The sequence below is a fragment of the Pseudophryne corroboree genome, chromosome 6 (genome assembly GCF_028390025.1).
Source record: "Pseudophryne corroboree isolate aPseCor3 chromosome 6, aPseCor3.hap2, whole genome shotgun sequence".
Classification (NCBI taxonomy): Eukaryota; Metazoa; Chordata; class Amphibia; order Anura; family Myobatrachidae; genus Pseudophryne; species Pseudophryne corroboree.
This window is the reverse complement of record NC_086449.1, coordinates 362,337,036-362,362,373: the sequence shown is the minus strand read 5'-3', so window position 1 is coordinate 362,362,373 and position 25,338 is coordinate 362,337,036. Positions and strand designations below refer to the sequence as shown.

The 25,338-nt window shown below is 43.9% G+C and overlaps 1 protein-coding gene across 8 annotated transcripts in view; it reads right to left on the bottom strand.

The window, feature by feature from the left end:
* The window catches only part of SBF1 (SET binding factor 1), a 421,239-nt gene that overhangs the window by 190,292 nt on the left and 205,609 nt on the right, over positions 1 to 25,338 (bottom strand). For 7 of the 8 annotated variants that reach the window (XM_063926659.1, XM_063926653.1, XM_063926655.1 and 4 more), the window contains 5 exons: positions 17,842 to 17,943; positions 16,050 to 16,306; positions 15,779 to 15,951; positions 913 to 986; positions 357 to 552 (listed from right to left, as the gene is read on the bottom strand). In XM_063926659.1, the coding sequence (XP_063782729.1) occupies positions 357 to 552; positions 913 to 986; positions 15,779 to 15,951; positions 16,050 to 16,306; positions 17,842 to 17,943 (802 nt within the window). The remainder of the gene's footprint in view (positions 1 to 356; positions 553 to 912; positions 987 to 15,778; positions 15,952 to 16,049; positions 16,307 to 17,841; positions 17,944 to 25,338) is intronic. The other variant, XM_063926657.1, reaches the window with a different exon arrangement.

The window sequence follows — 25,338 nt, the reverse complement described above, 5'->3', positions numbered from 1 at the left end:
ACCCCAAACAGTTCATATATTCCTGGTCTCCTCACAGAATCACAAGTTAAATAATCAGTTCTACCTGTGGACGTTTTAAAATGGGTCAGTGAGTAATTCGTACACCTGTGCACCTGCTGGGTAACCTGCAAAATGTGAACTGTGTGGGGTCCTGAGGACCGAGTTTGAGAACCGCTGCTCTACAGGATCACAGAGTGATTTGATCATCTGTAAAGTAACTTTAAAACAAGCAGAGTTAAAACAAAAAGTATACCAAAAAAATTATGAGGTTTGATCTCCTACATGCAATCTGAAAATGAGGACAAATCATTCAAAAACAAGCAAAATGTTTTTTGTATTATGAAAAATATAGTTACCTAAAGGATCCACAGGAGTGCCCTTGAAGATGCAACGGTAAGTAGTGAGGAACAGAGCCCCTTCAGCTGGAAGTAAGGGTGTACCTCCAAGACTGACACCTGACGCTTCCTCTCTACCATCCGGCAGCAGATAGACTCTAAGACCATCAATTACCAAATCCTCGCCTACTAGCAATAACGGACGCAAAAGCTTGGGCTAAAGGGAAAAAGTATAATTAAAAAAAATTAATATCCAGTTGTACTAAAAACCTACACAGACATAGGAGATACAAGTATATATGGAAGAAAGGCGAGTTCAACATCACTGCGATGAGGAAAAGAGGTATCAGAGTTGAGCTGGGGACCAACCAGATTGCATCTCCTGATTGGTCCTCCAGTTAGGTGGAAATGCAGCATACTTTAAAGAGAAATACCCAAGTTAGACCACTGAGAGAACATGAGAAATAAAACATGTATATCCATAAATGACCTAACCAAACATTCAGCTAATAGGGAAGACTGCACTGAATGGTGCTTACAGACATTTTTAGTAACTTATAAAAATTCAGAAACTAACCTTCTGGATGGGAGGCAGCCTCTTGCTCTCCCTGTGCACAGCATCCAAAGTCTCTATGTGCATCTGTACAATGTCTGCATAAGAGGAGACCCACAAAGATTTATTAGCCAAATAATGCATTCAAAAAAATCATAATATTGAAGTGCTTGGTTACAAATCTACTGAACAATGGATGTCAGTTATAAGTAACTCACATTATACCTAAGACTTAACTACACTACTATAATCCTCTTTGCACTAATAATAAAAAAGACAGACTTGAGATTTAATTAAACAAATGTGGTTTTCAGTTGGATAAAGTTACAAGAAATTATATTAAAGAGATTTGTTAATGACACATTATGGAAATTGATAGAATTCTCTACAAATGTTGATTGCGATCTTGTGGACTATGGAAGAGGAATCTGTCCTAAACAGGTGAATCGCCCCAAATCTTGCGATTTTTTTTTTTTACACAGTGAAAGAGATGTGATTTGATGTACTTATAGGTTAACAGGAACATTAAACTATGTATGTGTATGATTACAGTAACTCTAATCTTCTTGTTATACGATTACATCTGGTCCCAATCATGGCTCTCCTTTGTCAATCTTGCTGACATGTGTTAACGCTAGAACTGAAAATACCACACCAGGCAGGCAGAGTGGTAGAAGACTATCCCTTTAATTAGTTCACAGGATATTTAGAAACCTAACCTAAAGCAATGTACATACTTGCCAATCTTTTTTACATATCAGAATATAATTATACAGGTTGAGTATCCCATATCCAAATATTCCGAAATACGGAATATTCCAAAATACGGACTTTTTTGAGTGAGAGTGAGATAGGGAAACCTTTGTATTTTGATGGCTCAATGTACACAAACTTTGTTTAATACACAAAGTTATTAAAAATATTGTATTAAATTACCTTCAGGCTGTGTGTATAAGGTGTATATGAAACATAAATGAATTGTGTGAATGTACACACACTTTGTTTAATGCACAAAGTTATAAAAAATATTGGCTAAAATTACATTCATGCTGTGTGTATAAGGTGTATATGTAACATACATGCATTCTGTGCTTAGATTTAGGTAACATCACCATGATATCTCATTATGGTATGCATTTATTCCAAAATACGGAAAAATAAGATTTTACTTACCGATAAATCTATTTCTCGTAGTCCGTAGTGGATGCTGGGACTCCGTAAGGACCATGGGGAATAGCGGCTCCGCAGGAGACAGGGCACAAAATAAAAGCTTAAGGATCAGGTGGTGTGCACTGGCTCCTCCCCCTATGACCCTCCTCCAAGCCTCAGTTAGGATACTGTGCCCGGACGAGCGTACATAATAAGGAAGGATATTGAATCCCGGGTAAGACTCATACCAGCCACACCAATCACACCGTACAACTCGTGATCTGAACCCAGTTAACAGTATGATAAACGCAAAGGAGCCTCTGAAAAGATGGCTCACAACAATAATAACCCGAATTTTTGTAACAATAACTATATACAAGTATTGCAGACAATCCGCACTAGGGATGGGCGCCCAGCATCCACTACGGACTACGAGAAATAGATTTATCGGTAAGTAAAATCTTATTTTCTCTGACGTCCTAGTGGATGCTGGGACTCCGTAAGGACCATGGGGATTATACCAAAGCTCCCAAACGGGCGGGAGAGTGCGGATGACTCTGCAGCACCGAATGAGAGAACTCCAGGTCCTCCTCAGCCAGGGTATCAAATTTGTAGAATTTAGCAAACGTGTTTGCCCCTGACCAAGTAGCTGCTCGGCAAAGTTGTAAAGCCGAGACCCCTCGGGCAGCCGCCCAAGATGAGCCCACTTTCCTTGTGGAATGGGCTTTTACTGATTTTGGCTGTGGCAATCCTGCCACAGAATGTGCAAGCTGAATTGTACTACAAATCCAACGAGCAATCGTCTGCTTTGAAGCAGGAGCACCCAGCTTGTTGGGTGCATACAGGATAAACAGCGAGTCAGATTTTCTGACTCCAGCCGTCCTGGAAACATATATTTTCAAGGCCCTGACAACGTCAAGCAACTTAGAGTCCTCTAAGTCCCTGGTAGCCGCAGGTACCACAATAGGTTGGTTCATGTGAAATGCAGAAACCACCTTAGGTAGAAATTGAGGACGAGTCCTCAATTCCGCCCTGTCAGAATGAAAAATTAAGTAAGGGCTTTTAAATGATAAAGCCGCCAATTCTGACACACGCCTGGCTGAAGCCAAGGCTAACAGCATCGACACCTTCCATGTGAGATATTTCAAGTCCACAGTGGAAAGTGGTTCAAACCAATGTGACTTTAGAAAACTCAACACAACATTGAGATCCCAAGGTGCCACTGGAGGCACAAAAGGAGGCTGTATGTGCAGCACCCCTTTTACAAATGTCTGAACTTCAGGTACTGAAGCCAGTTCTTTCTGGAAGAAAATCGACAGGGCCGAAATTTGAACCTTAATGGACCCTAATTTTAGGCCCATAGACAGTCCTGTTTGCAGGAAATGAAGGAAACGACCCAGTTGAAATTCCTCTGTAGGGGCCTTCTTGGCCTCACACCACGCAACATATTTACGCCAAATGCGGTGATAATGTTTTGCGGTTACGTCCTTCCTGGCTTTGACCAGAGTAGGGATGACTTCTTCTGGAATGCCTTTTTCCCTCAGGATCCGGCGTTCAACCGCCATGCCGTCAAACGCAGCCGCGGTAAGTCTTGGAACAGACAAGGCCCCTGCAGTAGCAGGTCCTTTCTTAGAGGTAGAGGCCACGGTTCGTCCGTGAGCATCTCTTGAAGTTCCGGGTACCAAGTCCTTCTTGGCCAATCCGGAACCACGAGTATAGTTCTTACTCCTCTCCTTCTTATGATTCTCAGTACTTTTGGTATGAGAGGCAGAGGAGGGAACACATACACTGACTGGTACACCCACGGCGTTACCAGAGCGTCCACTGCTATTGCCTGAGGGTCCCTTGACCTGGCGCAATCTCTGTCCAGTTTTTTGTTTAGACGTGACGCCATCATGTCCACCTTTGGTTTTTCCCAACGGTTTACAATCAGGTGGAAGACTTCTGGGTGAAGTCCCCACTCTCCCGGGTGAAGGTCGTGTCTGCTGAGGAAGTCTGCTTCCCAGTTGTCCACTCCCGGAATGAACACTGCTGACAGTGCTATCACATGATTTTCCGCCCAGCGAAGAATCCTTGCAGCTTCTGCCATTGCCCTCCTGCTTCTCGTGCCGCCCTGTCTGTTTACGTGGGCGACTGACGTGATGTTGTCCGATTGGATCAACACCGCCTGACCCTGAAGCAGAGGTTTTGCTTGACTTAGGGCATTGTAAATGGCCCTTAGTTCCAGAATGTTTATATGAAGAGATGTTTCCATGCTTGACCACAAGCCCTGGAAATTTCTTCCCTGTGTGACTGCTCCCCAGCCTCTCAGGCTGGCATCCGTGGTTACCAGGATCCAATCCTGAATGCCAAATCTGCGGCCCTCTAGTAGATGAGCACTCTGCAGCCACCACAGGAGAGACACCCTTGGCCTTGGCGACAGGGTTGTCCGCTGATGCATCTGCAGATGCGATCCGGACCATTTGTCCAGCAGATCCCACTGAAACGTTCTTGCATGGAATCTTCCGAATGGAATCGCTTCGTAAGAAGCCACCATTTTTCCCAGGACCCTCGTGCACTGATGCACTGAGACCTGGCCTGGTTTTAGGAGGTTCCTGACTAGCTCGGATAACTCCCTGGCCTTCTCCTCCGGGAGAAACACCTTCTTCTGGACTGTGTCCAGAATCATTCCTAGGAACAGTAGACGTGTCGTTGGAATCAGCTGCGATTTTGGAATATTTAGAATCCACCCGTGCTGACGTAACACTACCTGAGATAGTGCTACTCCGACTTCTAACTGTTCCCTGGATCTTGCCCTTATCAGGAGATCGTCCAAGTAAGGGATAATTAAAATGCCTTTTCTTCGTAGAAGAATCATCATTTCGGCCATTACCTTGGTAAAGACCCGAGGTGCCGTGGACAATCCAAACGGCAGCGTCTGAAACTGATAATGACAGTTTTGTACTACAAACCTGAGGTACCCTTGGTGAGAAGGGTATATTGGGACGTGGAGATAAGCATCTTTGATGTCCAGAGACACCATATAGTCCCCTTCTTCCAGGTTCGCTATCACTGCTCTGAGTGACTCGATCTTGAATTTGAACCTTTTTATGTAAGTGTTCAAGGATTTCAGATTTAAAATTGGTCTCACCGAGCCGTCCGGCTTCGGTACCACAAACAGCGTGGAATAATACCCCTTTCCCTGTTGCAGGAGGGGTACCTTGATTATCACCTGCTGGGAGTACAGCTTGTGAATGGCTTCCAAAACTGCCTCCCTGTCGGAGGTAGACTTTGGTAAAGCAGACTTCAGGAACCGACGAGGGGGAAACGCCTCGAATTCCAGTTTGTACCCCTGCGATACTACCTGTAGAATCCAGGGATCCACTTGCGAGTGAGCCCACTGCGCGTTGAAATTCTTGAGACGGGCCCCCACCATATCTGAGTCTGCTTGTAAAGCCCCAGCGTCATGCTGAAGACTTGGCAGAAGCAGGGGAGGGCTTCTGCTCCTGGGAAGCGGCTGCACGGTGCAGTCTTTTTCCTCTTCCTCTGCCCCGGGGCAGAAAGGAGTGGCCTTTTGCTCGCTTGTACTTATGGGAACGAAAGGACTGAGTTTGAAAAGACGGTGTCTTTTTCTGCTGTTGTGAAGTGACCTGGGGTAAAAAGGTGGATTTCCCAGCCGTTGCCGTGGCCACCAGGTCCGATAGACCAGCCCCAAATAACTCCTCCCCTTTATACGGCAATACTTCCATGTGCCGTTTGGAATCCGCATCCCCTGACCACTGTCGCGTCCATAACGCTCTTCTGGCAGAGATGGACATAGCACTTACTCTTGATGCCAGGGTGCAAATATCCCTCTGTGCATCACGCATATATATCAATGCATCCTTTAAATGTTCTATAGTTAACAAAATATTGTCCCTATCCAGGGTATCAATATTCTCAGTCAGGGAATCCGACCATGCGACTCCAGCACTGCACATCCAGGCTGAGGCGATTGCTGGTCGCAGTATAACACCAGTATGTGTGTATATACTTTTTAGGATATTTTCCAGCCTTCTATCAGCTGGTTCTTTGAGGGTGGCCGTATCAGGAGACGGTAACGCTACTTGTTTAGATAAACGTGTGAGCGCCTTATCTACCCTAGGGGGTGTTTCCCAACGCGCCCTAACCTCTGGCGGGAAGGGATATAATGCTAATAATTTATTAGAAATTAGCTGTTTTTTATCGGGGGAAACCCACGCTTTATCACACACCTCATTAATTTCCTCTGACTCAGGAAAAACTATTGGTAGTTTTTTCACACCCCACATAATACCCTTCTTTGTGGTACTTGTAGTGTCAGAAAGGTTCAATGCCTCTTTCATTGCCGTGATCATGTAACGTGTGGCCCTACTGGACATTACGTTTGTCTCGTCACCGTCGACACTAGACTCAGTATCTGTGTCAGGGTCTGTGTCGACCCACTGAGGTAACGGGCGTTTTAGCGCCCCTGACGGTGTCTGAGACGCCTGGACAGGCACTAATTGATTTGCCGGCTGTCTCATGTCGTCAACAGTTTTTTGCAAATTGCTGACATTATCACTTAATTGTTTAAATACAATCATCCAGTCAGGTGTCGACTCCCTAGGGGGTGACATCACCAACACAGGCAACTGCTCCGCCTCCACATCATTTTCCTCCTCATACATGTCGACACACGCGTACTGACACACAGCACACACACCGGGAATGCTCTGATAGAGGACAGGACCCCACTTAGCCCTTTGGAGAGACAGAGGGAGAGTCTGCCAGCACACACCCAGCGCTATATATATACAGGGATAACCTTATATAAGTGTTATTCCCTTATAGCTGCTGTTATTATCGTTATTTGCTGCCAAAAATGCCCCCCCTTCTCTTTTTTACCCTGATTCTGAAGCAGGACTGCAGGGGAGAGTCAGGGAGCCGTCCTTCCAGCGGAGCTGTGAGGGAAAATGGCGCTTGTGTGCTGAGGAGATAGGCTCCGCCCCTTCACGACGTCCTTATCTCCCGCTTTTTTGTGTAAAAATGGCAGGGGTTAAAATACATCCATATAGCCCAGGAGCTATATGTGATGTATTCTTTTTGCCACCTAAGGTATATACTGTTATATTGCGTCTCAGGGCGCTCCCCCCCAGCGCCCTGCACCCTCAGTGACCGGAGTGTGAAGTGTGCTGAGAGCAATGGCGCACAGCTGCGGTGCTGTGCGCTACCTTAGTCTGAAGACAGGATGTCTTCTGCCGCCGATTTCACCGGACCTCTTCGTCTCTTCTGGCTCTGTAAGGGGGACGGCGGCGCGGCTCCGGTGACCCATCCAGGCTGTACCTGTGATCGTCCCTCTGGAGCGAATGTCCAGTAGCCTAAGAAGCCCAATCCACTCTGCACGCAGGTGAGTTCGCTTCTTCTCCCCTTAGTCCCACGATGCAGTGAGCCTGTTGCCAGCAGGACTCACTGAAAATAAAAAAACCTAAACTAAACTTTTATTCTAAGCAGCTCAGGAGAGCCACCTAGATTGCACCCTTCTCGGCCGGGCACAAAAATCTAACTGAGGCTAGGAGGAGGGTCATAGGGGGAGGAGCCAGTGCACACCACCTGATCCTTAAGCTTTACTTTTTGTGCCCTGTCTCCTGCGGAGCCGCTATTCCCCATGGTCCTTACGGAGTCCCAGCATCCACTAGGACGTCAGAGAAAATCCGATATCCAAATTACCTCTGGTCCCAAGCATTTTGGATAAGGGATACTCAACCTGTACTACATTTGTGGGAATGATCAGCAATCTAGTGCTGGGCTCCAAGTATAAATATCTGATCAATGGTCTTCTCTGCAAACCTTTGCTGATGCAGCGTAGGACGAGACAGGGGTGTCCACTATCTCCTTTGCTGTTCAATTTGGCATTGGACCCTCTGTTACGCCATTTACAACAGTGGAAAATCTTTCAGGGGGCAAAGACTGGGGAACGGGAATTAAAATTGCAGGCCTTTGCCGACGATCTATTACTTTTCGTCACTAATCCAGAGGTTAGCTTGGAACCTTTGTTTGATAAACTCACTTATTATGGCTCAATTTCAAGATTTAAGATTAATCTATCCAAATCAACGGCAATGGCTTTAGGTAATCGTCCTTATACCCCAACTAACTCTTTCGGGGGATTGCGGTGGACCTCTTCCCAGGTACAATACCTAGGAATAAACCGGACTAAAAATATCCATAACTTGTATTATGCAAACGTAACCCCACTTATTGCAAAAATTTAAGCAGAATTAGAGGGGTGGGAACACCTTCAGTTGTCGTACCTGGGAAGAGCCAATTTAATCAAACTCATTACTTTTCCAAAGTTATTAAACCCGCTGCAAGTTCTCCCGCTTATACTCCCTTTATCTGTTAAAAAAAAAATTACGGAACTATTCCGAAAATTTATTTGGGTTAAAAAAAGACCAAGAATCAGCCTGAAAATATTACAAAAGACTAGAGAAGAGGGAGGAATTAATTTCCCTAATGTTAAATTGTATAACCAAGCAGCCATCTGCAGATACATTAAAGACTGGCTCCATAGGAGAGATCAATATGCAAACTACACGCTTGAAAAACAATTTCTCCCCAATCTGGATTTGACCAGTTTTTTACACCTACCCAAACACGAGATTCCTGCGCATTTACTAGAAAATCCCTTACTAATGTCAACATGGCACACAATACGTAATAAAGCCAAAATTCATACTCTATATTCTTTACATCTTCCATTTTTGGGCAATGACAACTTTCAACATGAAAAACAAAAAATAAATTCCAGGCGCCACTATTGAACAGAAAAAAAGAGCTGCTTTCCCAGGGGTAATTGGTTTTAAACCCCTTATATAGGACAGAAAAAAGAAAACAATGGGAAAGCGCTATTTAATCTGTAGTAGATTTTTATTTTAATACATTTTATCACATATCACTATATTTGATAACGGCCAGCGTCAATACTCATAAAAATGCTTTTATAATTACTCCATTAAAAACAATTGATTTACAATATAATAATTGTTAAATTCACTAAAAAGCAAGAAATACAGGAGCAGCTGCACTTGAAAAGCTAATGGCAACAAAGTCTCTTTATTGTAATCTTCAGTGATACTTTGGATCACCTGAACTGACAACACGCTTGCTAGTTACTCCATATAAGATATGAATCATGCACTTAATCAAGCTGTTAATAATTTGTACTCAGCATCTGTTAGCTTTTATAACACAGAGCATTCAGCACATTTGGTAATTGCTCCACAGAACGTAGTATAAGTATGAATTATGTACTTCACAAGCTGTTAATATTTTGCACTCAATGTCTGTTATCTTTTGTAACTTAGTAGCTTTGGTATGAAACTAGATCATTCCTACAGGATCCACCATTCGCCTTAAGTCAGAGTATAACGGATGACTCGGACATACATGGCTTCACCTTTATTTCTCCCCCCCCCCCCCCCACCTCGTTCCCTTCCCTTTACCTTTCCCCCCTCCTCTTTCCATCTTTCATTCTATGCCTTTTCTAAAATTCTATCTAATTCAGTGTCCTCTTTAGAGACCTGTGTACATCAGTATGCCCTATACCACAGGTTCTCAAACTCGGTCCTCAGGACCCCACACGGTTCATGTTTTGCAGGTCACCTGTAGATTTTTAAAATGTGACAGTTGGTGATACACAGTGCAGCTGCTGGATGACATGGAAAACGTGAACCGTGTGGGGTCCTGAGGACCGAGTTTGAGAACCACTGCCCTATACAAAGGATTAATAAAATAAATATTGTAGTTATAACCAGATATGATAAAATGGTTATTTATTCAGAAGCAATACTCCTCAATACTGTTTTTATTTTCAGAAAATAACTGTAAGAAATTTCCACTCACTTTTTCTTTATAACAAGCCAAGCGCCACATTTGAATAAAAAAAAAAGCCATAAATGATGCAGCAAATTGCCTTATTATTGGGCAATAATTGTGTACAGCAAAACTGGCTACAAGAATCGTCCATGTTGTTTTCGAAAAAGCTAAAGCAACTTACAGCACTGAACACCAGCTTATTAATGTGAACACTACCTATTGCCATTTACAGCACGGTACAGGTAAAGGGTTCCATGGATAGGTTGACAGTTCACAGGTACAAAAGGTCAACATGACAATGGTCGACACATTTTTCTTATTTTACGTTTTCCAACCTTTTCTTGATTCACTATCCACATGAACGAAGACTGGGAAAAGAAACCTGAAAGCGCAGCGAGTGAAGAAAGTCTGCGAGAGTACATGTTTCCACTGATGGTGGTCACATATGATATAACATACAAGATTTCACCCAAAAAAATGTGTCAACCATTATCATGTCGACCTTTTGACCATGACGGCCTTACCAATTGTCTATTATTCACATGTCGACCATATGGGGTCGATCTATTGACTGTCTAATAGACCACAGTAAGGGTTTGATTCAGAGCTAAGCATACTGCATATACAGCAGATCTGGTAAAACAACTAAGAGCAATTACGGTGTTGTATGGATGTCAGTCTGATTTCCACTGAATAGTGGGCTATACAGAGGTAAAGGTACGCATAGATTTGGTCGCTTTTAGGTATATCTCCTGTACCAAGGAGAGGGCCGATACAAATGAGTGCTGATGTTGAGGACTGCTACTTTCATAGATGGATCGACAGATGCAGTCCTGTTGCATAAATGTGGAAGACTCACAGCAGAATCTGCATTAATTTCTAAATCAGGCCCTAAGACCCCTATTTAACTTACATACTGGCTAGTTACTACAGGCTACGTAATGACTAGGCCCCAGATTTTCAGAAGCTAAAAAACTAAAATTAGTTTTTTCCAATCCATGTTTTAGGGCTGTATAGGTTTTATAGGTCAGTTTATACTAGGGAGGCCAAATCCCAGGCCGTTTTTTTCAATCCTGGGTATCGGGATTGAAAAAATCTTTCAATACCGGGATTCATTGGCCAATGAAAAGGAAGATTTTGGTACTTACCGATAAATCCCTTTTTTGGAAGCCATAGGGGACACTGGCACAATTTCAAGACTGTGGGGTGATGATGGTGGCTTATTGGGAGCTGGCACTTTAAATAATCTAAAAAGTGAAAGGGGCTCCTCCCCCTCTATCCCCCATCATCCCTCAGTTATGAATTAACCGAGAGGAGACGGGAACAAGAGAACAGAACATACAACAATTAAATACAACAGAACAAAGAAGGCATTTCTGCTTCTGAAAAAGGGATTTATCGGTAAGTACCAAAATCTTCCTTTTTCTGTCAGCAACTGGCACAATTTCAAGACTGTGGGGACGTCCCAAAGTCTCCTCCCTGGGTGGGAGATCGCTGAGAAACTTGCAAAACAAGACGGCCAAACCGTGAAGATGAAGCCGCAAAAGTATCAAACTTGTAGAACTTGGCAAACGTATGGATACTGGACCAAGTGGCTGCTCTACAGTTGAGACGTGGTAGCCCCGTAGTAGCTGCCCACGAAGAACCAACTGAGAGTGTCGAATGGGCAGCAATGGATAATGGAGGTCGCCTAGACTGATGTATATAGGCCTGACGAATAGTCAACCAAATCCAGCGGGCGAGGGTTTGCTTAGAAGCAGGCCATCCTCTATGCGGGAGATCATAGAATACAAACAAAGCATCAGTTTTTCACAACGGAGCTGTACGATCCACATAGGTCTTCAACGTTCTCACTACATCAAGAGACGAAGAGGTCCCAGAATCCTCTTGCAAGGATGGTACCACAATAGGCTGACTGATATGAAAAGTCGACACGACCTTGAGAAGAAAAGAAGCATGTGTTCTCAACTCTGCCCTATCAGGATGAAAGATCAAGTAGGGAGGCTTACAAGACAAAGCACTTAATTCAGACACCCTCCAGGCTGAAGCTATGGCCAGTAGAAAAAAAAACAGTCTTCCAAGTGAGATACTTAAGATCTGCTTCTTCCAAGGGTTCAAAACAGGGCGACTGTAGATAATCCAGCACCAGATTTAACTCCCAAGCAGCTGTAGGAGGAACAAACGGAGGCTGTACCCGAAGGACAACTTGTAGGAAAGTTTGCACATCCGGTAGATGCGCCAGCCGTTTTTTTGAAAGAAAATCAATAAGGCAGACACCTAAACTTGTAAGGATCCTAGACGAAGTCCGTAATCTAAACCTGCCTGAAGAAAGAGCAAGAACCTTGAAAATCGAAAGGACTCTGATTGAAACCCGTTTCGGTCACACCAAGAGATATAAGACCGCCAGATGCGATGATAATGGGCTGCCGTCACTGGTTTTCGTGCACGCAACATAGTGGGAATAACACATTCTGGAATCCCCTTACGGTTTAAGATGTCTGCCTCAAGAGCCATCCCGTTAAACGTAGCCGTGGTAAATCTGGATGTACGAAAGGCCCTTGTTAGAGTAGATCCGGGCGCAGAGGGAGAGGCCAAGGATCGTCCGCTAGCAGAAGATGCAGGTCCAAAAACCAAGCTCTCCGAGGCCAATCTGGTGCCACCAAAATCACCGTGATTGACTCCCGTTTGATTCTCTTGAGAATTCGAGATAATAGAGGGAACAGAGGAAACGCGTATACCAGGTCGTACGGCCAAGACACGGCTAGAGCGTCTACAGCTTCCGTTTGAGGATATCGTGTTCTGGAGACGCATCGAGGAAGCGGATGATTGAGATAAGCCATGAGATCCACCTCTGGACACCCCCCTGCGTCGTGTCAGGGCAACGAACATCTCTGAGTGAAGTGCCCATTCTCCCGGATGTAGATCCTGACGGCTGTGGTAGTCTGCTTCCCAATTGTCCACTCCCGCCGAGAAAATTACAGCGTTGCGTTCTGCCAATTGAAGAATGCGTGTCACCTCTCGCATCACTTGGCGACTGCAAGTTCCTCCCTGTTTTTTTACGTATGCTACGGCAGTCGCGTTGTCCGATTGTTTATCGTTCTTAGTTCCAACACATTTATTGGCAACAGCGATTCCAGTGGAGACCAGCGGCCCTGAAGATGAAAGTCCAACACAACCGCTCCCCATCCCCTGAGGCTGGCATCTGTTGTTAGGAGAGTCCAGTTCAATACTCCAAAACACTTGCCCGCAGTGAGATTGTGCTACTGGAGCCACCAAAGAAGCGACAGTCATGTCTCTGGAGATAGACGAACCAATTGTTGAAGGTGGAGATGCGACCCTGAACATTAATGTAGCAGATCCAGCTGGAAGGGCCGTGAATGAAAACGCCTAAACTCAAGAGTTTCGAAGGCAGCTACCAGTTTCCCAAGCAAACGAATGCATAAATGGACTGATACCAGTCATGGCCTGAGAACAGCTTGGACCAACTTCTGTATACTCAGAGCATTGTTTTGTGGCAGAAAAACTTTCTGTACGTTGGTATCCAAGATCACACCGAGAAACTGGATTAGCTGTGACGGTTGCAAGTTGGATTTTAAAAAAATGATTATTATTATTATTATTATTATCCTTCATTTATATGGCGTCACAAGAGATCTGCAGCGCCCATTACACAGTACATAATAAATGAGCAAACAAGAAAACCACACTTACAGTGCATGCTCTACCAACACACTGTACGTTAATAGAGCATGCTCATGGAGAATGAGATCGGACGGAGCCTTTAGGAGGAGGTCGTCTAGGTATGCTATTATTGTGACTCCTAATGACCTCAGGTGAGCAATGATCACCGACATGACCTTGGTAAACACCCTGGGTGCCGTGGACAGTCCGAATGGTAAGGCTCTGAACGGAAAATGATCTTGTTGAATAGCGAATCTGAGAAACGCTTGGTGTGGGTCCCAGATCGGAATGTGGAGATATGCATCCTTGATGTTCAGAGATATCATGAACTCCCTGGGTTGCAGGCTCGAAAACAATGAATTGAGAGACTCCATCTTGCACCAGTAATAAGTTCGAAACTGATTCAATAATTTTAGGTTCAGGATAGGTCTTACTGTGCCGTCTGGCTTTGGAACTACAAAAAGATTGGAATAATAACCTTATCTGCACTTTAGCGGAGGAACCAGCATTAATACTGCCGATTCCACTAAGTTCTTTATTGCACCTTGAATAGCTAACCGTTTTTCCAGAAGAATTGGAAGACTTGTAGTAAAATACTTCTTTAGCGGTAAAACTTTGAAATCTAACTTGTACCCTCGGGAATTATATTGCGAATCCATGCATTGTCAGATATTTTGAACCAGGCGGTTTGAAAATTTCGAAGCCGCCCTCCCACCGTATCTGTGCCACGGTGGGAAGGGAGACCGTCATGCCACGGCCTTTTCTGCATGCTTGGGGTCCTGCCGATGAGCAACGATTGGCTGTTTGCTGCGACCTCTGCCTCGCAAGTATGAACTTCTGCCATGTCCTCTAAAAGATTGAGTGGGGCGAAAGGACCGAAAGGATACTCTGGAATAAGAGCATTTAGGTGGTGATGGAAGGGTCGGTAAAAAGGGAGATTTACCCCTTGTAGCTTGCGAAATTAATGTACCCAGCTCTTTTCCAAAAAGAATGTCACCTGTGAACGGCAGGACTCCGTATCTACCTGCCATGACCTTAGCCAAAGGACTCTTCTGGCAGTAATAGTAGAAGCCGAGATTCTCGAATTCCCTTGGCCGATATATCTAGATGCTTCACCTAAATATACAGCAGACTCCTTAATGTGTTCCGCTAGGATAACTATTTCCTCTACCGGAACTCCATTCTGCAAATCCGTAATTAACTTTGTGGCCCAATACTCCACTGCTTTATTCACCAAGTACGTACTTCTCAGACCCATAAATCTCGGGAGCAGACAGTCGAGCAGCGTACACTACACATCTGTACATCTGAATTACATATGAAATCTACTCATTCCACACATTTCCACAGTAAACTTATAGTTTAAACTTAAGTAACATAATTAGGTCTTTTTTAGGTTCTATGGGGCCTATTCAATTGTTTTACAGCGTGGCAACCACTAGGTGGTGTAAAATGGAGCAATTTAATTGTTGCACTGTTTAGATGCCTGGTAGCCACGGGGATGACATTTCTTCTCGCAGCCTCCTGGGGTGTGAGAAGAAATGTGCGCTAAGTCGGCACTTTGGGCGACCAAACTCAAAGCAGGACTTTAGACGGCTTTAGCCGGCTAAACACTTTCTGTTTGGGCGCAACATGTGCGATCCTGTAGAAATAAGCATGTTATTCCCTGGTATATAAAACATGAAAGGTAACAAATTTTGAGTGCAACAGGAAAGGCCGCATACACTAGAATGATAATGCCCGATTTCAGCCAATTTCGGGCATTCAGGCAGATATATCGGGTGAAATCTGGCATTTTGGAGATGTTTCCGATCCGCGTTCCCGGGAGAGTCGGATCTGCTCCCCTAGATCGTTAGTGCTGCACTCGTGATATGTCGGTTCCCGCAGGCATGGCTGGGATCGCATACGATATATCGCATGCAAAATGTACCAAATCGTTTGGAATCGTATGGAACCACTTCCGGGAAGCTCCCATGAGAGTTCAAGGAAAATCGCCTCCGACTTCAGCCTCAGACATATCGCTCTAGTGTATGGGGCCCTTTAGAAAAGTTCAGAACCACAGAATCCTGGGCTTAGTAAAGATTGACTATTTACTCTATCTGGATAACCATAAAAAAACATATTACATTAAATTTAGAAGTAAATATGTAACTCAGTCAAGTCAGCTGTGCAACAGATTAGGTTTACTGATGTTGAGGTTATGCACCTGGTATCATCGTATGCAGGCCTTTTAGGTGATCAGATGTGACGCCACTCTCTGTACATACTTTGTCCACAAAACGTGTAATGAATCGGACCACGTAATGAGCCACATCTGAGCTTTCTGAATCTTCAAATCCACTTTCTGTATCTGCGCTTTCCGCAACACTGCCTGCCATGCTGGAATGTGTAAGAAAACAACAGATATCAGGACTTTGTTAATGAAGCAATAAGGCATAGCAGGACTGTCACAGCGTAACTGACATTACGGGAATAACCTGTTGGTGATGAAGCTGTTGGTTACACTTTCTGCATCTCCCAGGCCGGCAGCCCCTCGAAGAAGGCGGTTTTTAGAGGTATCCAGTGGTAAAAGAAGGTAGCTCATGCGATTGGCATAGTGGATGGCCTGGCTAAACACTGTGCTCTCCTCTTTCTGAATAAGCTCAAGCTGTTTATCACGCTGAAGTGTTGGCCACAGGCGACACTGCTCTGCTGCTAGCTCAAGCGCTGATCGCTCCTCTTCTTCCACTTCATCCTGACAAAACATAACGTGGAACATTACTATACATCAGGCTACGGTTTGAAAAATTTGCACAGACTATGGTGTCTATTCAATTATTGTCGGACCCAACACTTCAGTATTCAATTTGCGGGCATTTCAACAGGATTTTGCCATTTCCGACAATGAAGATCCAACCAGCATTGTCAGGAAACGGGCCATAAACCTATCGGAAATGCCCGAAAATCCGACAAAATACGTGGATCCGCGGCTACGACAAGTCAGAATTCCCGACTTGTCGGAAAAACGGCACTGGACTTGAATAGGTCGAATCCAGATTCGACCAAAAACAGTCAGAAAGTGCAGTTTTTCCGACAAGTCAGGAATTCCGACAATAACTGAATAGACTCCAGAGGTTAAAAAGGGAGGGGGGGGGGAGGGAGGAACAGTACAGGTACACCACCGATTTTCCGGCATCCTCGGTTCCAGTGCCGTGCCGGATTATCGATTTTGCCGGATTAACGGTGGAAACTAATTTTGCACCTTCAGAATATTTCTAAAGCAATAAATAGTAAAATATATGCTACAGTATAATATTAATTAATGAATAAACACAGTAGTGTATGCAAAACTGTTTATAAGCAAAACAGGTATCAGGCTCAGGCTGTGTGTTCCGCCCATGTACGGTACTTGCTGTGACCTTGGACGCCATAACAGCCCCACTGATGCTTGCTGTGTCACCTGCAGTGTCCGTGGAAGCTGCACCCACTGACACTCGCTCGTATTGCGTGTTACGCCCATGCGCAGAAAATGTTCCGGATTAAAGGATGTCCCTAACCCCCTTTAATCCGGACAAATCAAAATTGTCCGGATTAAAAGAGGTTCCGGATCATCGGTTGCCGGAAAATCGGTGGTGTACCTGTAAATGTATCCCAATAGATCATTATAAGAAGCATCACATTAACACTTGAATGTGAATGTCAAACATCTGTCAAACTTTTGGACATCAGTACTGTGACAGTTTGGTTTTCATACTACACAAGTGTTTCTCAATCTCGGTCCTCAGGATCCCTGACAGGTCACATTGTCCCGACCACCTAGCAGGTGCACAGGCGTATCACCAACTATCACATTTTAAAGATCCATGGGTGACCTGGAAAACATGAACTGTTTGGGGACATGATGACAGAGCTTGTGAACCACTGTACTATACTGATCACCTGTCAAAAGTCTGGAGGGTAAAGCAGAACGGGGGGAGTATAAAACGTTACAGGAAACGTGTATATAAGAAAAAAGTCTTATTTAATATTAAAGTTCCGATGTGCTATTGAACAATTTAAAAGGACAATTACACACTTAAAATTAGTTCTCTAGTGTCCAATCGCGGGTCACTGAATAAAATATGGTATAGCATACAGTAACATGATATTGGACACTTTAAATAGAAAAAACTCAAATATGTCCGCCTCCACTTCTTGTGAGACACATGACACTGGTCACCCTGCCTTTATGCTCTTTTTTTGTTTGGGATTCTGTTCTTGATAATTCGTTTACTTCACCATTCTACTTACAGTAGTAATGTTCTCATTAGAGCACATTTTTTCTCTCTGATCCCTACTGATCTGTTCTCCTGGTTCTGTCCTTTGGAGCTTGGTTAGAGACATACTGAGTACCTGACAGCCAATAAGGATATAGAAGAGGATGAGTTTGAGTTTTTGCCAGTAAATTAAAAAAGTTCCTAAACTCCTGTCACTGTACTCTATACCCCCATTGAATAGTAATACCCAACAGACATAAAATAAAACGGAAGTACAAAAATCCCATTTTGAATGGTGATTTACCCACCCCCTTAAGTGAATAGAACCACACCTTCTTTATCATGTGAAACTTCATTCCACAAGAGAACAATGTGCACAACAGGTGACAGAGCAGTGTAGGGCTCAGAATGATGCCCCACGGGCAACATTACACTCCTCTGCCAGCTTTAAACACAATTGTATCCATAATTTTTAAGTTCAGGATCAGGTAAACGATTTTTAAAAATAATTTTGAAATACAGGTAGTAGGTAAGTATTTTAATATATAACTGTAAATTATGGTAATAACTGTTCTATCTAAAGCAATTGAATTACAGGTCTTTTACGTAAATAAGAGCTTTCAGGCACATGACCTGGGAAATTGGCATCTGATCATTGGCAATAATGAAAATAAGGCAGTTAACAGCTCTCCAAAGTGGGTACATCCTTGGGCACTCATAAAATCTATGGTGCAGATTTACAAACACAACCAGCAAAGAGAAAGTACACATGCAAATGACAATGTTATAACAACGTATACAGTATTGTGAAAATACAAGGTCAGGAATACAAGGAGTAGTTTACAAACAGAGGTCAGAAACTACTCAGGTGGGACCACAGGAGAGGTCTATACACGGAAATATGCACACTTCCCAGATATAAAAGGGCGGTGGCCCAAAGTGAGCACTGTAAGGTTATACCATGCGGTAAGTGTCACAGCCTGTCTAAGGAAATCCTTTATGGGGTCAGGTAGCGTCATGACATATGGGATCCAGATCTCGAAAAACCCCTCTACCCTCTTTTCTTTATTTATTACCATCTCCAACCACTCCATATGAAATAGGAACGATAAGTGAGGCAACAACAAAGAAAAAGAAAGAGTGTCTATGGATATCCACTGTGAGAGAATGGACTTCTTACCAGCAGCAGCTACCTTGGCTAGCAAGGCACGCTGTCCTGGTGGGAATCTGGGGGTGTGGAGCGATGAATGAATATACCAAATAACTCACTCAGGGGAAATATTAAAACGTATTCCCAGATTTTCTTTGATAAAGGATTGGATTGACGTCCAGAATTGAAAAACCTCCGGACAGCTCCACAAACAGTGAAATATATCAGCGTCTACCATAGTACATTTGAAGCATTTAGAATCTGATGATATACCCATTTGAAATCGTAATTTTGGGGTGAAGTAGGAGCGGTATAATATTTGATCGTTCATTTCAGCATATGAAGCTGAAATGAGGCTTTTATTTAATCGATTGAAAGTAGTAAGTATAGTCGGAATCGTTATAAACGGGAAATTTAAGGACCATTTAGCTAATCTCGTGGAAGTGGTTTCCCAATCAATAGTCTGACATACATGTACAGTAAAGATGTTGAATGACTTCTACCTGAAGATAGCTGTAGTAACCTATCCAGATCATTGGATCTATCTTTGTCTGTTAAAACAGCCAGTAATCTATTAATATAACTGCGTATTTGAAAATATACAAATAATGAGATATTAATTTGTAGAAACGCTTCGCTATGGATGGAGTGGGGAAGAATTTGGAATGTTCCCTTGGTCTAACAGCTGATAAATTGATTGTTTATTTTGTTGGAACAAGGCGGTTAAAGTTGAGTGGACTACAGTCCCGTGGAATCCTATATTGTGGGTCAGTCGGGTAAAGACTGTGTTATAACTGGAGATGCCCATCCTTGAGCATGTTAGTCTCCATGCAGCGCAGGTGGAGGTTAGCAGAATGTTGTCTCTGATTGAATTTGGAAAAGTGGAAGGGCGCATATGTAACAAACTGACAAGCGAGATTTCAGGACAAAAAGCCTGTTCCAAGCCAGTGCTGGCGAAGTCCTCTGTTGCACGTATCCAATCTATTGCGTATCTGTAATTTGCAGCCAACATGTAACTCCTAATACAGGGTGGATTGACACCCCTCAATTTTGGCGATTGACTCCGTTTAAATAGTGAAATCATGAGTTTTTTGTTAGCCCAGATGAACCCACTAAAAGCTCTGGCCAGAACCATCAGATCCGACTCTGACAATGGACAGGTAACATCTAAATAGGATATAATAATCTGGGGAAGGTGATAATTTTAATCAGTTGACAACTACTGAGGTAAGATAGATAAATGTTTCCAAGCCTGAAAATCAGCTAAGGTACGAGCAATAATTTGCGGGAAGTTGTGCATGTATAGGGTAGATGGATTAATGGGGATTTGAAACCCTAGGTATGTAATTTTCTGGTCTGCCCAGTGAAAGGGAAACGGACTATTCCAGTCTTGTGGCGCTTTCGGGTGTAAAGCCAATGCTTCAGTTTCCTATTTGTTAATCAAAAACCCTGAAATAGACTCAAAGGTTGCCAACAGCTGTAACAGACCAGGAAAAGCTACATGAGGGTTCGAGAAATAAAGTAAGAACTCATCAGCATATGCCGAGACTTTGAGGTTATAAGATCCTATCACAATCCCGTGCCAAGTGGCATTTAAATGACAATGTCTAATGAGTGGGTCCAAGGCTAGGTTGAAAAGAAGTGGGGACAGGGGGCAGCCTTGTCTGGTGCCCCTGTGTAACTGAAAGGTGTCAGTATTCATTCCATTCACCATAAGGAATGCAGAGGGCGAGGCATATAAAGTACGAAAAAACCTGAGAAAACCTGTACCAAAATGTTGCCAGTGAAGTACTCTCAACAGATGAGACCAAGACACTCGGTCAAATGCCCTGTCTATATCGCATCTCACCAGCAGAGATGTGCCATGTGGAGATTGGCTCGATTTGGTCAGAGCTGCAACCAACTGTCGTATATTATGTACCGATGTTCTCCCATTCACAAAACCTGTTTGGGCAGGGTGGAGTAGTCTAGATAAAATGGGTTGTAATCCATTTGCGATAATAGTAGAATTTTTTTTAAAACCTTGGTTCAACAACGAGATTGGGCGGTAAGGTTGAACTAATGTAGGGTCCTTTCCTGGCTTTGGTAAAACCACTATGCGGGCTTGATTAAATGTGTGCGTGTGTGGTGGGGGTGGGGTGTGGTGGGGGGGGGGAGTCATCATTACCAGACAGTATGGAATTAAATAAGGACTACAAGTGGGGCGTGACATGTGGTAATAACAGTTTATAATATTCAGCGCTTAATCCATCTGGGCCTGGTAATTTGCCATTGGCAAGCAAGGTAATAGTTGTTAATTCTAGGTCAGTAATGGGACCCGTGAGGAGTCACGCTCCTGCTCCGCCAGCACAGGAGAGCCCGCTGACCGGAGGAAAGCAAAGCCTCCAGTGGGCTCATCTGGGGGGGCAGAATACAACCCTTTATAATAATCCAAAAAAGAATTAGCGATATCCACCGAGTCAGACAGTGCCTGAGATCAGTGTGAAGGGACAGAATGCTAGGCATAGGACGTTGGCCATGGATTACATTTGCTAAAAGATATCCAGCCTTGTTCCCATCTAAAATATTTGTGTTTCTGATAATCCAAAGCATATTGAGCCCTTTCTGTACAGAGGGTGTCATAAAATTGTTTCTTTTCAAGGTATATTCTACGATTCTCATCTGTCGGTGATGATAAGGTCGCGTACGAATCTGTGAGCTCTAATCCTAGTTCCTGAAATCAGCGGGTGATCGTCTTTCGCTTATTTGCAACGCATGCTATGATATGGCCTCTCAGCACCGTCTTGGAAGCTGACCAGAAAATATTGATATTATCCATGTGTTGAATGTGATCATCTACATAATTTAGAAAATTAGTTTCCAGATAAGACTTAAAATCAGGGGCTGTAAACAAATAAGACGGAAATCTCCAGTTATAAGAAACCATCCTAGGGGTGACTAGGGAAAGGGTGAACCATGTGGGTGCGAGGTCAGAGATAGCTATATTTTCCACCTTTGAATCAGATATTCTAGAAAGTAATTCAGTAGAAAGTAACCAATAGTCTATCCTAGTGGAAGTGTTATGTGGGTGAGAATAAAAGGTGTATTCCCGACTAATTGTGTGTTGATGTCACCATGGGTCAGATAAATTTAAAGAGGACAGTAGGAATTGCAAGGCTGCCAGGGCATTATGACCTCTCCCACTAGGAGCACCAGATCTATCTAAAATCGGATTCAGCGTAGAATTAAAATCCCCTCCTAAAATTATCCTGCCCTCAGCCCAGTCCTGCAGGCGAACATAAATGTCAGTGAATAAGATATTGTAATCCATATTCGGAGCATAGAGTGTTGCTAAGGTGTATAGGTCCCCTTCTAGCTGCAGTTTTATAAACAAATATCTACTTTCTACATCTTCAAGGGTATCTAGAATAGAATATCTAAGGGATTTATTAAATATAATCATGACCCCTCTTTTCTTTGATGTAAAGGAGGCCGATTTGTAATTATTAATCCAGCTATCCCTAAGTATATTGGGATCCCCCGTTTTCCAGGGGGTCTCCTGCAACATCGCAACATCTGGTTTCAAACCCTTCAAATGTTGCTACATTTTTTTACGTTTTATCGGCGTGTTAAGACCGTCCACATTTCATGTAAGGAATTTGATACATGTTTTAGCCTTAGAAGAAGTAGCCATGATAACCTCTAAATTAACCAATACCTGCCCTGTTGGACACAAGCAATAGAAATTAAGCTAGATGCACAGTTTCCCATGTCCCAGTGAGCAGGGAAACCAGACTAGAAGTGGGAAGAAATAACCTGTGCCATAAAAATAGAGCCATAAACATTGTCAAACAATAAGGTGCAGTACGTCCATTTTTCATCATTTTACGAACCCAGTACACGGGTCTGTACGAACTGTGACAGTATTCCAAACAAGGAAAAGGAGGGGGAGAGGGAGGGAGAAGAAGATGGGGAGAAGAAAGAGGAAGAAAGGAAGGGAAAAATTCTCTGAGTAATCCAGAGAAATCTCTAATATAAAGAGCCGAACAAAGAAATAACAACAACATTTGAAGAGCAAACAGAAAGCATCAATAACATATTATCATACATAAGAGCGGTAAGTGGGGTGTAACAGGTATGATACTTGCAATCAGAATATAACGTCAGTCCCCAGGTCTAGAGTCAGGTGAAGAAGAACTCTGTAAAAAGAGTCAACAAAAGTCTTTGCAGCAGTCACTGAGTCGAGTAGATGAGACTTTCCATTGTATTGTACACGAAGCTTTGCTGGGTAGAGCAACGCAAAGCGAATCCACGTGTCGAAGAGAATCTTGCATATAGGTGAGAATTCTCTTCTTCGCGTAGCTACATTGTAAGAAAAATCCTGAAAAAGGAGAAACTTGTCACCATGGTAGGAGAGCCCTTGTGCCTTGCGGTACACCTCCATCACCCTGACTTTATCCACATAATTGAGAAACTTAAATATGACTGGTCTGGGTCTGTGACGATCCACTTGGCTGTCAGGGCCAATGTGGGGGCCCGTTCAATGACTATCGGTTCTCCGTCGGTCATACAGTCCAGCTCTGTCGGCAGCCAGGTAGAGATTAGGGTCAGTAGCTCTTTGGGTTTAACCGACTCTGGCAAGCTAATCGTACGAAGATTGTTACGACGGTTACAATTCTCTAAGTCCTCAAGTTTGTCTTGCATGGCAGCAATGGAGGTTTCGTGGGTATCAATGATGGAGCGAGCAGCAGTGAGATCGTCCTCCAGATTGGAGACTCGCTGCTCAACTTCGTCCAGACGCGTGCTATGTTCTTTCAGCTGCGTCATAGTGGAGTCAATGGCATCTTTTAAACCAGCAAGTTTCTTATCTAGCAGCGGAGAGAGTTCCTGTGCTCTTGCCACAGAAGCAGTTGTGTATTTAGAAGGATCAGCTATACCCTCTAGAACGTTGTCACCTGCAGGAGAAGGTGGAGGGCTGGAGGGAGTCGAGACCAAAGCTCTGTTGTCCCTGGTTTTTGCTGCTGCGCCTCCCCAGCAGGGAGTATGTTACCCTACAAAGTCAAGTCATACAATATAGCACCCTTGTGAAGAGCGTAGCTGCTCACAAGAGGACAGCACAGGTCGCTGCGTATAATACAAATAGAGCGGTCCCTTTCTTCCTTGAATAGAGTTCCACTGTCCCAGCAGGTGGAAAAAGGGGGGTGACAGCCAACAATGTGCCTCGCAGAGTCACAGCACTCTGAAAAGGATAGGCTGTGGCAGAGGACGTCCAAACAATGTCAGTGCAGCTGCCGCGGGTGTTATACAATAGAGTGGGGGAAATTGTACAACCGGCTATGTTAAAGTGGGGGCTGTGCAGTAAATTCTCCACACAACTATCATGCAGCAGTATGGTGGCTGTGGAGGATGTAGTCCCCTGTAAACTCCAGGAGACCAATGCAGGTGTTGTAGTAGAAAGCCAGGAAGAGGCTAACCCGTCTGCAGGCTTTCACTGTTAGTAGAGATTGCAGGGTCAGTGTTAGGGCTAGGACCGTAGTATGGTCATAAACAAGATGGTGGCCATGGGCAGCGTACTCCGTAGGGAGGCAGTGGTGATTCAGGGAAACAATTAAAGTACCTCTAGAGTGATGGTATAGATGTAGCTTCCAACAATAGGGAGTGATGAGGCTGTAGTGGAGGGCGCCCGGCGGGCAACAGATGGGCAGCCATGAGTCACGTGCGTTCAGCAGGTGCCGGGAGACCAAGGGAGCAGGCGGCAGAGAGCCGGAGAGAGCGTCACGTTGCCACGGGGACCCGTCAGGCGGCAGCGTCTTCAGTGCCGGCGGTGGAGAGAGAAGGTGACAGGACAGCAGCAGGGAACACTCGGCAGTACAGGTTGAGTATCCCTTATCCAAAATGCTTGGGACCAGAGGTATTTTGGATATGGGATTTTTCCGTATTTTGGAATAATTGCATACCATAATGAGATATCATGGTGATGGGACCCAAGTCTAAGCACAGAATGTATTTATGTTACATATACACCTTATACACACAGCCTGAAGGTCATTTTAGCCAATATTTTTTATAACTTTGTGCATTAAACAAAGTGTATCTACATTCACACAATTCATTTATGTTTCATATACACCTTATACACACAGCCTGAAGGTCATTTAATACAATATTTTTAATAACTTTGTGTATTAAACAAGGTTTGTGTACATTGAGCCACCAAAAAACAAAAGTTTCACTATCTCACTCTCCCTCAAAAAAGTCCGTATTTCGGAATATTCCGTATTTCGGATATTTGGATATGGGATACTCAACCTGTAGTCAGCGTGGCGATCCCAAGCAGCGTGCACCTCCTCTGATGTCTGGAGTTCAGGGGAAGGAGGCAGCGGGGAAACGGAAAGGGTGGCC